The sequence below is a fragment of the Anolis sagrei genome, chromosome 4, assembly GCF_037176765.1.
Source record: "Anolis sagrei isolate rAnoSag1 chromosome 4, rAnoSag1.mat, whole genome shotgun sequence".
NCBI lineage: Eukaryota > Metazoa > Chordata > Lepidosauria > Squamata > Dactyloidae > Anolis > Anolis sagrei.
The window spans coordinates 245,861,936-245,876,207 of record NC_090024.1 but is presented as its reverse complement, the minus strand read 5'-3'; the positions used below and the strand labels follow the sequence as shown (position 1 = coordinate 245,876,207).

At 45.4% G+C, this 14,272-nt stretch overlaps 2 protein-coding genes across 2 annotated transcripts; both read right to left on the bottom strand.

The window, feature by feature from the left end:
- Positions 1-1,363: 1,363 nt before the first annotated feature.
- Positions 1,364-5,048, bottom strand: LOC137096845 (omwaprin-c-like). Its single transcript, XM_067467072.1, has 3 exons — positions 4,940-5,048; positions 2,952-3,092; positions 1,364-1,522 (listed from the first exon to the last, which is right to left on the bottom strand). The coding sequence occupies exons 1-3, from the start codon at positions 5,016-5,018 to the stop codon at positions 1,518-1,520; spliced, it is 225 nt and encodes a 74-aa protein (XP_067323173.1). The 5' UTR covers positions 5,019-5,048; the 3' UTR covers positions 1,364-1,517.
- Positions 5,049-11,061: 6,013 nt separating this feature from the next.
- Positions 11,062-12,938, bottom strand: LOC132772548 (nigwaprin-a-like). Its single transcript, XM_060771456.2, has 3 exons — positions 12,820-12,938; positions 12,379-12,522; positions 11,062-11,249 (listed from the first exon to the last, which is right to left on the bottom strand). The coding sequence occupies exons 1-3, from the start codon at positions 12,905-12,907 to the stop codon at positions 11,245-11,247; spliced, it is 237 nt and encodes a 78-aa protein (XP_060627439.2). The 5' UTR covers positions 12,908-12,938; the 3' UTR covers positions 11,062-11,244.
- Positions 12,939-14,272: the final 1,334 nt, after the last annotated feature.

The window sequence follows — 14,272 nt, the reverse complement described above, 5'->3', positions numbered from 1 at the left end:
TTTGAACTTCATAGTTTTTGAGTTATTTATTAGAAATACATCAATAACTGTTTTGAGGTACAGAGAGAGAGCCAGCCTGGTGTAGTGTTTGCAATGTTGGACTAGGACTCTGGAGGCCAGGGTTCCAATCCCCATTCAGCCATGGAAACCCACTGGATGCTCTTGGGCAAGACACGTTGTGATGAATCTAACCTTTTGCCAGGAGGCCGAAGCCTGGAAAGTCAGTAGCTGACATGTTGAGAGATAGGCAGGAAGGCTAAGAGGCAAGAGGGAGGAGTCAGCCGACTCCTGATTGGCTAGAGCAGTCAGGGGAGGAGTTAGCTTTTAGAGGGAAAAAAGGCTGTGTCTTTTGACAAGCTGAGAAGAAGAGCTTTAAACATCGAAGAGTGTAGAAGGATAGTTAGGAAGAGGGAGCTGTGAAGAATTTAGACAGGGAAGGAAAACTTTTGAAGTGAGCCTTGAGGGTTAGAGCATAGGAAAGGCAAAGGTTCCTGGTTCACTGTACTTAGAAAGGGTGAGTGAAGGAAAGCCTATTTTGCTCTGTGAGGCAGTCAGTGGACTGTTCTCAGGGACACACTATGTCAGAGTTAGTGAACAGTGTGAAGCAAGGAACTCACAGAAAACAAAGGTTTTAGTCTTAAAAGAAAGACTGCTTGTCTAACCAGCTGAGCCTCATGTAACCGCATTACGCTTTTGTACCACTCTTATGAAGAGTTGATTTGTTCATCAAGTTTAAATAAACCTGTTTCTAATTTCATCTTTAAACTGGTGTCTGCCTCGGTCTGTCACAAACATTAGATCTCAGCAAGTCTAAAGACAACTCTAGTTCAGTCCAGTCAGCAAAAGAAGCAGTTGTTGAAGAGGAACCAAAGGCTTGAACAAACTTTACCAATTTCACATTCACACTTATGTTTTCCTCAGACATTAAGTGAGGTGGTGGCGGTGAATCTACCAAATACATCGGTCAATAACTACACCAAAGTTGGTCACTTAATAAATATATTACTGAGGTGGGATAAGAGAGTCTTTCCCCCTCATCTTAGTCAGTTATCTTTGTTAAAGTAGTGTCCAGCTGAACGTTAACCCTTCACACTGGTGACCAGAGGTGGGATTGCTTGTCCCCTCTGCCCAGCCTGTACGTTGATCTTATTACACACGTCTTCTCAGTCTCGAAGGAAGGCTTTCCATGGCATTCCAGTAACAGCAGTGAGGAATTTCTTTCCAGATGATGGTCTCAGAGTAACGAGTGTGAATGGCTACCCAAATCAAGAGGTCATCCATCCACCATGTGGCCTTTTGTCCCTCCTTTCACCAGGAAAAGAAGACCACCTCTCCCCAGGTAAAGACGGGCGCGACTCATGAGTTGCAAGAGATTAATGATTTTATTATCAAAGTAGAATTGGAGCCCCAATGCAACCAGTGGGGAATTTGGACTTTCTTGGGGCAGGAATGGATGGCCAGACGAATTCCGATCAGAAGTATGGGCTGCTTTTCATTGATCCTGGTCTCCTTCAAGTTCAGGCTCTGAAAAAAAGAGAGTCAGAGGCAAAAGGAGGAAGGAGAATGGAAAGACATAGAGAAGCACAGAATCTCAGCCAATATTCAGTCATTCTTAGAGCTGTGCAGATCATAGAATCATAGAATCAAAGAGTTGGAAGAGACCTCATGGGCCATCCAGTCCAACCCCATTCTGCCAAGAAGCAGGAATATTGCATTCAAAGCACCCCTGACAGATGGCCATCCAGCCTCTGCTTAAAAGCTTCCAAAGAAGGAGCCTCCACCACACTCTGGGGCAGTGAGTTCCACTGTTGAACGGCTCTCACAGTCAGGAAGTTCTACCTCATGTTCAGATGGAATCATAGAATCATAGAATCAAAGAGTTGGAGGAGACCTCGTGGGCCATCCAGTCCAACCCCCTGCCAAGAAGCAAAATATTGCATTCAAATCACCCCTGACTGATGGCAGCACTGATGGAATCGTTCCAGGAGTTGCATGTGACATCTGTAGACAGTCCACGTTTCGCAGGCATATAGCAGGGTAGGGAGGACAATAGCTTTATAGACAAGCACCTTGGTAGCCCTACGGATATCCCGGTCCTCAAACACTCTCTGCTTCATTCGGGAAAATGCTGCACTCGCAGAGCTCAGGCGGTGTTGTATTTCGGTGTCGATATTGACTTTGGTGGAGAGGTGGCTGCCAAGATAGCAGAAATGGACAACATTTTCTAATGTGACACCATTAAGCTGTATCTCTGGCATTGGGGAGGGGATGGCTGGTGACTGCTGGAACAGCACTTTGGTTTTTTCGATGTTCAGTGACAGGCCAAGCTTCGTGTATGCTTCTGCAAAGGTGTTTAGAGTGGCTTGTAGATCTTCTTCTGAATGCACACAGACAACATTGTCATCAGCATACTGGAGTTCTATAACAGATGTTGTTGTGACCTTGGTTTTGGCTTTCAGTCTGCTGAGGTTAAACAGCTTGCCATCTGTCCAATAGATGACTTCCACTCCGGTGGGAAGCTTCCCATCAACAAGGTGAAGTGTCATAGCGATGAAGATGGAGAATAGAGTTGGGACAATAACACATCCCTGTTTTACACCCAATTCCACCTTAAATGGGTCACTTTGGGAGCCACTGCTGTCCAAGACTGTTGCTAGGGTATGTCTGCATGACAGCATGAAGGTGTGAAGTGGCACTAAATCCATGGCTGTTTCCCCCACTTTTCTCGACTTGCCCCCGGCACCTTCACCCAACATGATCCCAGGGGAATGGTTCAATGGCAAAAACGTTCAGATGCTTGCAAGGGAAACCTAGCAGCCCAGGGTTCAGGACACTGCACACACTCTCTCCAAGGTGTTTACATGTCAGGAGTGTTTCTGGGCTGAATGTTGGTACAAGAACAGACCTTGGGGGGGGGGGGGGGGGTTCCATCCCAAGAGAAATGGACTCACCAAAGACGGGGTCAAAGCAGTCTATCATGCAATTCCAGTTGCAGCACTTCTTGGCCCCCGGGCAGTCATGGTCTGACTTGCACTTTACTACAAATGGGGACCCTGTGTTTGGAGGTGGAACTGGACATTTCCCAGGCTTTTCTAGAAGGGAGAAAAATCACAAAAGCTGTAAAACACCTCACATGGCTGCTCTTGCACTTCCAGAAGCCCAGAGAACCCCATTATTTCCGGAATGGGCATGATAGGCTTGTGCACTTCTGCCAATTCTCTATCCAGAAGATCTCTTGTGTCGGTCTGATCATCTCCAGGGGTTTCACCTTTGCAAGGCACATCATTTTAGCTTGGTCTGCATTACAACTAAACACCTATCAATTTTTGAATTATTGTCATGTGGCAGATGGTACAGGGTGACAAAGACAAGGACAAACAGACTAAGAGAGACAGCTTTTATCCTAGAGCTTTGGCTTTGTTGAACACCGTGGTTTCACATTTCAAGGCATTTAAAGCTATTCTATTCTATCAAGGACTTTATTGCATGAGGTAAACAAACTGCCATTGCTTTCTCATGACGCCATGTGCATCCAGGTGCTGGTCTCTGTCATTGCCCCTTCCCTTGCTAACCATGGACAAAAGCCATCAGTCTTGTGATATCAAGGAATGGGATTGCTTTGCAAGGAACCAGGGCAGATACTACTGATGTCCAGGAGGCACCAGTAATGATGGCTAATAGGACCTCCTGACCTGATCCTCTAAGCCAGAGGTTCTCAACCTGGGGGTCGCAATCCCCAGGGGGGTCATCTGGCCATTTCAGAGGGGTCGCAAGGCCACCTCTGTTGGCCCCGCCCCAAGGGCGTGGACTAGGCAAGGGCTCCTTCAAGCGAGGCCTGGCCTTGTGCAAAGCCTGCCTCACCTGCCTCTAGTCCTCCAATGAGGGTGCAAGGCAGGCGAGGCATCCTCTGCACGAGGCCTGGCCTCGCACAAAACCTGCCTTGCTTGCCTCACACTCTCGCTATCTGAGTGCGTGAGGCAGATGAGGTTGGGGGTCACCACAACATGGTTGGGGGTCACCACAACATGAGGAACCATATTTAGGGGTCCTGGTGTTAGAAAGGTTGAGAACCACTGCTCTAAACACTCCTGGATCAGCCACTCCAGACCGCCATGAACCATCATTTCTATCATACTGGTTAGATCTGTACATCTGAATAGATCTGAAGGGTTGGACAATGGAGGCCAGACCAATGGATGCATGTATGTGAATCCAGGTCTTATCTAGAGAGCCTTGGTTAATGAATCCCTTACCTTAGCTAGCTGCCTGATAGCTTAAGGGAGTGGGCCTGGCGAAGCTACAACATCCATTTTAGATGGAAACTATGTTTAAACTTCTAAGACTTGTAACCCAGAAAGTTTTAAAGATCTTTACTCAAATGCAACCACAAGCTTTTTATGGCACTATTTTACTGAAACCATTAAGCATTTGTACCTGAATATTTCAAGCCTGTTCAATAAATGTTCTTGTTGTTTTTATCAACTTATACCAGCCTCAGTGTGAATACCTTTGTGATCAAAGCATTATTCAAGTCAGCTTTCAGCAGCCTCTAAGAAAACTATAGTGACACAGTGTGTGTTCGCAGAACAAGCTCTCAACATAAACTTAGCCTGTTTATTAGTAATATGGTGACAGCGGAAATCTTTTGAAGAATCATTTTAAGTCTCTCAGTTCCAGTGGTCCCCAGTTCCTAACTTTTAAGTAGACAGTTGGTTCAGCAACCATACTCCCTCGATATATTGGTGAGCTAGTCTGTAGTGGAGGTGTCATCATTGTTATAATTTGGTGAAGCAGCATTGGGATTATTTTATATATATTTCCCCGTATAAGAATGTAATTTAAAATCTTCTCTACTACCCGCTGCATTGTTATACCTTGCCTATCCGGAAATGAGAAACAGAGTTCCTTAGAGGGGCATCTCTGTCTAGGTATCACTCACCTTTCCCAGAGGCAGCAGGAATCAAGGCAGAGACAGCCAGGAGAGCAAGGAGGACAATGAGGCCACCTGAGGACTTCATGGTTTGCAAAGGATTAGTGAAGCACTAGCTCTGACCACCTCCTTTATATCTGCTCCCAGAAGGGTTTGGGCAACCCCAGGCCTGGAAGACTACCTTGGGAAATGGCTTCATTGCGTGAGAAACACTGGTGAGATAACCAATGGATGTCAACAGGAGCCATGATGCCTTGCCCAACAAGTGGCAGAAGGAAGCATCAAATAGGTCAAGGCTTAATTGACTATGAGAAGAGCTCTTGCTCAGGTGTTGCTCCAGAGAATGGAAGGTGTGCCCGGTAAAACTGCTGAACAATTGCATTTCAACCAAAGCATCATTGTATCATACTCTGGGCTATGAAGGTGCAAAAGACATGAAAAGATTTGAGCAGTATTTCACTTGTTTTCTCTTTATAAAAGATTCACCCTAGAGGGTCTTCTATCTGGAAAAGGATAGGATTGCAGATAGGATATGGTAATATTAGGATGCCTGAGAATGAATGTGTGTACATATCCTTTTCTCCCTCCTTGGAGAAGCACCTCTTAGGCCAGACCCTGCTTTCCTGCAGCCTGCCAACGCATAGTTCCATAACTTCCATAACGCCAAAACTTCAAAACGCTGAAATGCTAAAACTTCTTTCCCTAAGAACAATGCCAAGGACCAGATCTCTATTTTCCATACAGCAGAACCTGACTCCCTGCACAAAATCTAAGACTCCAAAAGCACACTTCTTCCTCTTCCCTTGAGAAAGAAGCCCCAAAGTGACCAGACTGCTCCCGTGCAGATCTGCCACTAACTGAATACACCATCTCTCTCCTTCCCATGGAGCAGAGCATGGCGGGTGAACAGCGTTTCTGTCTGTCACACTTTGAGCATTATTAGACTGAGTCTTTTATGGGAATATTCTGTTGATGTCGTCCCAAAGTTGTAAATTAATGATAGACTTCTTCCATCCTGGCTCCATCTCAGTTTCCTGGCCAGATATTGATCTTCTTGATTGGTGTTGATCTTATGTTGACTTCCTTCTTAATATAAGGAATGTTGCAAACATTTCTGTTATCACTGTCCCGATTCATATCAGAGTTTACTCTTCAGATCTCATTAACAGGTTTTAATCACAAAGCAGCAAGCAGGTAGTTCGTCATCACAGGCATTAATATTATACTGGTGTTTCCAAAATACAACCATGCATCCTTCCATTCTTCCATTCATTCCCACACATAATTATTTAATTCACATTTATCAAATTTGCACATTGAATTTCTTATTACAATGGTGGGAGTCTGTCTCCTTCATAACAATGCGTGTCCGCACACCATTCATGCAACACAAGAGTGATTGACTTCCTTTGTATTGTCGAAGGCTTTCATGGCTGGAATCACTGGGTTGTTGTAGGTTTTTTCGGGCTATATGGCCATGGTCTAGAGGCATTCTCTCCTGATGTTTCACCTGCATCTATGGCAAGCATCCTCAGAGGTAGTGAGGTGAGGATGCTCTGAGGACCTCTGAGGATGCTTGCCATAGATGCAGGTGAAACATCAGGAGAGAATGCCTCTAGACCATGGCCATATAGCCCGAAAAAACCTACAACAACCCAGTGACTTCCTTTGGTTGGGATATTTTAAGCCACCCCTCTCACAGCCCTGATCTCACACCCCATGACAAGCATTTGTTCACTAAATTAAAAGAACACCTGGGTGGAAAACACTTTCCCGATGATGACAAGGTGAAAATCAAAGTGACAAACTGGCTGAAAATGGTGAAGGGAAACTTCTATAACACAGATATCAAAAACTGTCCCACAGATGACAAAATGTATTGAATTGAATGGTGATTATGTGGAAAAATAATGTAATACCTATGCGACAATCTATGTAATTTCATTAAAATGTATTTATTCTTTGTATTTTAAAAAAGTCTTGTAATCTTACTTTCCGGATAACTCTCATAGTTCAGTTTTTTATTGTGCCTGCACCTAGAATCATAGAACCTGATCTTTCTGGGGATTCTGGACCTGTTAGTGAACCTGTTGACACAGGGAATTCTAGGTCTGCAAGTCTGCAGGCCACATTTCAACAGAAGAGGATGATAGTGAAAGTCCAGGTGACTAATGAGCAATTAGATAGAAGATTTATGTTTCGTCAACATAGAAATTCACATGGAAAAATCCAAAGGTCAAGTCACTTGTTAGTGAGGAAGTCTGCATCAGTTTCCCAAGGGAAAAGGCATGCTTTTCTCTCTATATTAGCTAGGTTAATTGAATCTTTGGTCAGTGGAAGCAACGTTGGAGATTGAGGACAGGACTCCTGTCAAGGGATTTTCTAGGACCATGTACATGTTATCCTGTGTGTTCCTGTTTCATGTTTCCAAGTGTTGAGGACTGTCCTGAATTTCATGTTTTAGATGTATTCTGCTCTATGTATTGTCAAAGGCTTTCATGGATGGAATCACTGGATTGTTGTAGGTTTTTGGGCTATATGGCCATGTTCTAGAAGCATTCTCTCCTGATGTTTTGCCTGCATCTATGACAAGCATGCCATAGATCCAGAGGCGGTCCTAGGTAATTTTCAACGGTAAGCAAGCAGTATTTTGGTGCCCCCCCCCCCCAACCAATCACTGATATATATTTTCTGTTTGTCGTGGGAGTTCCGTGTGCCATATTTGGTTCAATTCCATCATTGGTGGAGTTCAGAATGCTCTTTGATTGTAGGTGAACTATACATCCCAGTAACTACAACTCGCATATGTCAAAGTCTGTTTCCCCCAAGAGCATCCCAAGAGCGCCCCTGGGCAAAATCAACTATACTGCAAATGCTTACTTTACATAATGGGTTGAGCCGCCCCTGCGTAAATGCAGGTAAAACGTCAGGAGAGAATGCTCCTAGAACATGGCCATATAGCCCGAAAAAACTACAACAACCAGTTATTCTGCTCTTGTATTCATGGTTTTTGGATGGTATTTATGTAACTTTTTTTAATGGATTGCCTCTGATTTTTGGACTTTGGTTTCTGATACTATTTTGCTGAATTGCTTTTTATATATTCTTCAATAAACTGCTTGTTATTTTACCTTGGACTGGTGTGTGTTTTCAGTGCAGCGGTGCTTCCCAGCCTTGGAGTACAACGCTCATCTTGTGGTGAAAAAACCAGGAACAGAAGAAAAAGGTGGCTTTCATAATCTTTCCCCAACAGAGAGAGGCTGAGATTGTTGTCCTGGAGTGGAATTTTCCAGTTGTCAATGAGCCAAGAGAGGGTCTTGTGTGCCTGAGGACCATTGCTGAATCTGCTGCTTAACTGCTGAGCAGGTGAGGAAACACATGAGGAACAGGCTGTGTTGGCTAAGAGCTGGATGAAAGGCCAGAGGAGACTCAGGAACTTTTGACCTGCCATGGGCCCCAAAGCAAGATATGGGGGTTTGGGGGATCCAACTGATAATAGCCCCAAAATTAGAGAAAGATGTGCCAACTCTAAAGATGCCAGATCTAGAACCAGCAAATCAAAAGCACATGGTATGGATCGGATTGGTGGGAAAGGAGAATCAATTTGGGGTGCTGGGCCAGTCAGTAGATAGGCAATATAATTTCAACATATGTACTGAAGGGAGAGCAGAAGGATAAATTCTATGTTACAGAATTTGTATTCCATATACTGGGCCCTTGGTAACTGTGGATACCAAAATCCTTATATACTCTAGTCCCATTGTATACAGTGGCTAAGTAAAATGGCACCCCTGATATAAAATGTAGGCCTGTGCGGTTTCGTTCGTTATTTCGTTATTTCGTTATTAATTCGTTATTTTTACCATATCCGACGCGATATCAAAACACTTTTTTAAACCCGGAAGGGTTTAAAAATATCGAAACAGCAGCCCCATATATTTTACGAGCTTCAGCTCGTGTCGTTAATGGGATGGAGGCTGCTGCTGAGTGCTGCTGGTGCCTGGGAGCCAATCCGGCGCTCCCAAGCACCCCAGCAGTAAATGGGGCGGGCGGGGCGAAGGGGCGGAGCGAGCGCACACCCAGTGAGCCAAGCACCGCCCCTGCCTGTTGGGCGCCCGGCCCGCGCGCGCTCACCCTTACAACCGGCCTCCGCAAGCCATCCAATCGGCTCTGGCTCCTGCGCCCTCCTCCTCCTCCTCCTCCTCCTGGCACTTCCTGCAACACAGCTGGGAGGAGGAGGAGGAGGAGGAGGGCGCAGGAGCCGGAGCCGATTGGATGGCGCGCGCGCGCTCACCCTTACACCCGGCCTCCGCGCGCCATCCAATCGGCTCCGGCTCCTACGCCCTCCTCCTCCTCCTCCTCCTCCTGGCACTTCCTGCAACACAGCTGGGAGGAGGAGGAGGAGGAGGAGGGCGCAGGAGCCGGAGCCGATTGGATGGCGCTCTTGCTGTGAGTTTTCAGGCTCTTTTGCTGTGAGTTTTCAGGGCTGTATGTATGACCATGTTCCAGAAGCATTCTCTCCTGACATTTTGCCCACATCTATGGCAGGCATCCTCAAAGGTCTGTTGGAAACTAGGCAAATGGAGTTTCAGTTTATCTATGGAATGTCCAGGGTGGGAGAAATGAAAGCCATTCAATGCTAATCAAGGTGACCATTACTGCAACATTCACACTTACAAAATGTTTTGTAAATATTTACGAAATTTCGTAAATAACAAAACATTTTTTTGGAAAGTTTTGTAAATATTTTAAATATCGAAACAAAAAAACACCCCAATTACAAAACGATTTTAGAAACAAATTTTTTCTTGATCAAACAGGCCTAATAAAATGGCACGTAAGTCAAATGCATGCCATAGAGACTGAGCTTGAGAATATCTGAAATGGTTGGAGACTACAACAGGATTTGCCTAATCATCAGCATCACATTTGGTTTGTGGTAAAAATCACAATTAGCTTTTGGGGTATATTTTTGGAGTGGGGGTGATATTTTCAAACCATGGTTGGTTGAATCTGTGTGTCAGGAATCAGCCTGTGTTTGTGTTTCAAGATCCTGATGTGGGAAATGATGAGAGAAATTATGAAGGAAATGATGGTGCCGAGGCTGAGGTACAAGATGTTTGGTCAATGATTTTCAGGCAGACAATGACAGAGAGGCCCCAGTGCAAAGGGCAGTTTCTCATGAGAATATCCCTGCTGGGCCTAGCAATGATGGTTCACTCCCTCTCTCTGTGAGCTCTCAAGATTTGGGTTTGGAAAATAATCTGACACCTGGGAATTTTAATGAGCAGCCAGATAGGGAGCTGAAGAATTGGCGGCTGTGGATTAGCCAGGATCGATAGCAAACTCAGTATTTACATCACTCTGAAAGGCTTCGTCTAATAAGGGGTAAATGTGGGGGAAAGCAAAACCAATTTCTGAGTTTTGGGATATAAGGTTTGCTTCAAGGAGAAACCTGTTAGATCAAGCATGGTTTGGAAACGAAGTTCATGTGCCATGGAAATCCTGTTCAAGGGGTCTTGTTGCTGTGGAGATTTTTAGTCTTTTGGATTGTCTTTGCATCCTGTTGATTCCTGTCTGGATTAATGCTGTCTTGGATTGCTTTTATCTCTTGTGTGGACATTGTTTTGTGTTGCTGCATTTTATGGATGTATTACTTTTTGGAACCTTCTTATTTTCTTACAAGCATTTATTTCTTCTGGCTATTTACCAAGCTTCAATAAAAGAAGATTTGTTTCTTCACACTTCGTGTGGTGTGTTTTAAAGTCAGAGGCTTCTTGACCTGGAGTGCACACTGGAGGTCACTATGGGAAGGACACCCTCCAAAAGAGAAGGGCCACCAGCCTTTCTCGGAAGTGTCCTCCACCCAACACAAGGGAGAGAGAGAGACACTGGAAAGAGGAGCAGAGCTGGACCAAGTGTTGACAGGTAACTGAAACAGCAACCTCCTCTGAACCCATAAGAAGATCATGGAAGCCCCTCAAGAACGGAGATGTTGCCATCTGAGCCATATGGGGAAAGGCAAACCAGATCTTGTTTTTGTAAAGCAGAAACAAGATCTGGTTTGCTCAAAAGAGCCAAGTTTGAAAGAAAACCACCTCCTTCCACCAAGCAAAAACAAGTCCAGACTCTTGAGGTGCAGGAAACGAGTCCATTTATTGTCAAGGAAAAGAAGGGTATTAGTAAAGCAGAATTGGAACCTCAATGGGAAAAAATGAAGGAACTGGACTCTCTGGAAGCAGAGATGGATGGGCAGAGGAACTCGTCAGACATCTCAGGTGGTCCTTATCCATGGATCCAGGCCTCCTTCATGGTCAGCCTGTGAAAAGAAGAAAGAGTCAGAAGCAGGAGGAGGAAGAATGGAAATATATGCCAAGTTTGCTATTTCCTTAATAAAATATTGGTGGAAACCAATCAGTTTTAGATACCATAGACATTTTACCTAATCGAAATCAGCTTCTAGCATCACCTTCTCCATCCTCCTTAGTCTTAAATTGGTTACAAGGGTAAAACTTGTGAAGAGTTAAGAATCCCTCATGGCAAACAGCATTAGAATCATAGAATCATAGAGTTGGAAGAGACCTCATGGGCCATCAAGTCCAACACCATTCTGCCAAGAAGAATGAATATTGCATTCAAATCACCCATGACAGATGGCCATCCAGCCTCTGTTTAAAAGCTTCCAAAGAAGGAGCCTCCACCATACTCCGGGGCAGAGAGTTCCACTCCTGAACAGCTCTCACAGTCAGGAAGTTCTTCCTAATGTTCAGGTGGAATCTCCATTCTTGTAGTTTGAAGCCATTGTTGTGTGTCCTAGTCTCCAGAGAAGCAGTAAACAAGCTTACTCCCTCTTCCCTAAGACTTCCTCTCACATCTTGATACATGGCCATCATGTCTCCTCTCAGCCTTCTCTTCTTCAGGCTAAACATGCCCAGCTCCTTAAGCCGCTCCTCATAGGGCTTGTTCTCCAAACCCCTGATCATTTTAGTCACCCTCCTCAATTGTGGTGCCCAGAATTTGATACAATATTCCAGGTGTGGTCTAACCAAGGCAGAATAGAGGAGTAGCATGTCTTCCCTGGAGAGCTGTAATTAGATAGCTGTAATGACCCAAAGCATCTTCCCTCAATGTCTACCTCAGATGATGCCTCTGTGATGGAAATGCATCCTCTGAGGAACATTTCTCCATTTCTTCTCCTTCCTGTCCATTCTCTTTCTATTCTTCCCTAAAATGGGATTAGGGAAGATAGGAATTGAGTTCCCATAATACAACCTGTGTATGGTTTCTCCAATTCATTGGTGCCCTTGCTCCTTAGCAGGATCTCCAATCACAGCACACATTCCATCTGAGAGGGTTTTGTGTGAAGGGCAATTACTAGGGTGACCCCTGGTGCAAGACCAGACACACAGAATGCTACAGAGACCCCAACACAAGGGAATTGGACTCACCCTTGACAGGATCAAGACAGATTCTTGAGCATCCCCACTTGCAACACTTCTTGGGCCCAAGGCAGTGGACATCTTCCTTGCACAGTTTGTCACAGTTCGGAGTAATTGTGCGTGGAGGTGCAACTGGGCATCTACCAGGTTTTTCTGGAAGGGAAAACAAACAGAAAAGCTGTGAGACCTCCCACCCCAAAGGGCCAAGCAGCTGCCCGTGTGCCTCCCAGCATTTCCGGGGTGACCATGACAGCTTGGTGGAGGGCACTCATTCCTGCACTTCTTTTTCTCAGACAACCTCTTGTGTTAGTCACATGAGGTCCTTGGTTTGAGCCCTGCAGGACACAACTCGTTGGCTTGATCTCAGTTCTTCCACATCCCAGTGCATGCATCCATTTGAACAAAGGTCCTATCTAGAATGAGGGGCATCTCTGTCTAGTTATCACTCACGATTCCCATTCCCAGAGGCAGCAGGCATCACGGCACAAACAGCCAGGAGACCCAGGAGGAGAAGGAGAAGGCCACCTGAAGGCTTCATGGTTTTCCAGGACTTAGTGAAGCACCAGCCTTGCCCATCCTCTTTATATATCTGCTTCCAGAAGAACTTGGGTAATTCCATCCCTGGAAGCTGAGCAGGGAAGAAAGCACAAAGATTGCCTTGGGGGATGGCCTTGTTGCATGATATCAAGAGGATGGGGTCTTGCCCAATGAAACGCACAAGGAAGTAAGTCCCTTGTCCGAGAATTGGTGAGGACACCGCTGGGAAGAGAAGCTGCACCAAGCCTTTCCCGGAAGCTTCAAGCACCCAATCCAAGTGCTGGAAAGAGGAGAAGAACTGGGCCAAGGGCTAACCAGAATCAGAACCTGAAATGATCCCCTCAAATGGTGCACAGAGGAGCATGAAACAGGCAAAGGCTTCTTTGGGTTGCTGTTATAGAAGGGGACACCTGAACAAATCTCTTAGATGCCAGCCATAGATCCAGGCAAAACATCAGGAGAGAATGCTGCTGGAACATGGCCATACAGGTCGAAAACCTCACAACAACCCAATGATTCCAGCCATGAAAGCCTTTAGCACACAAAGGCTTCTTTGGTGATGAGAACATAGAATCATAGAATCAAAGAGTTGGAAGTGACCTCCTGGGCCATCCAGTCCAACCCCATTCTGCCAAGAAGCAGGAATATTGTATTCAAATCACCCCTGACAGATGGCCATCCAGCCTCTGCTTAAAAGCTTCCAAAGAAGGAGCCTCCACCACACTCCCTCTGGGGCAGAGAGTTCCACTGCTGAATGGCTCTCACGGTCAGGAAGTTCTTCCTCATGTTCAGATGAAATCTCCTCTCTTGTAGTTTGAAACCATTGTTTCGTGTCCTAGTCTCCAAGGAAGCAGAAAACAAGCTTGCTCCCTCCTCCTCCCTGTGGCTTCCTCTCACATATTTATACATGGCTATCATATCTCCTCCCAGCCTTCTCTTCTTCAGGCTAAACATGCCCAGCTCCTTAAGCCGCTCCTCATAGGGCTTGTTCTCTAGACCCTTGATCACTTTAGTCGCCCTCCTCTGGACACATTCCAGCCTGTCAACATCTCCCTTCAATTGTGGTGCCCAGAATTAGACACAATATTCCAGGTGTGGTCTGACCAAAGTGGAATAGAGCATGGGGAGCATGACTTCCCTAGATCTAGACACTATGCTCCTCTTGATGCAGGACAAAATCCCATTGGCTTTTTTTGCCGCCACATCACATTGTTCGCTCATGTTTAACTTGTTGTCCACGAGGACTCCAAGATCTTTTTCACACGTACTGCTCTCGAGCCAGGCGTCACCCATTCTGTATCTTTGCAATTCATTTTTCTGCCAAAGTGGAGTATCTTGCATTTGTCACTGTTGAACTTCATTTTGT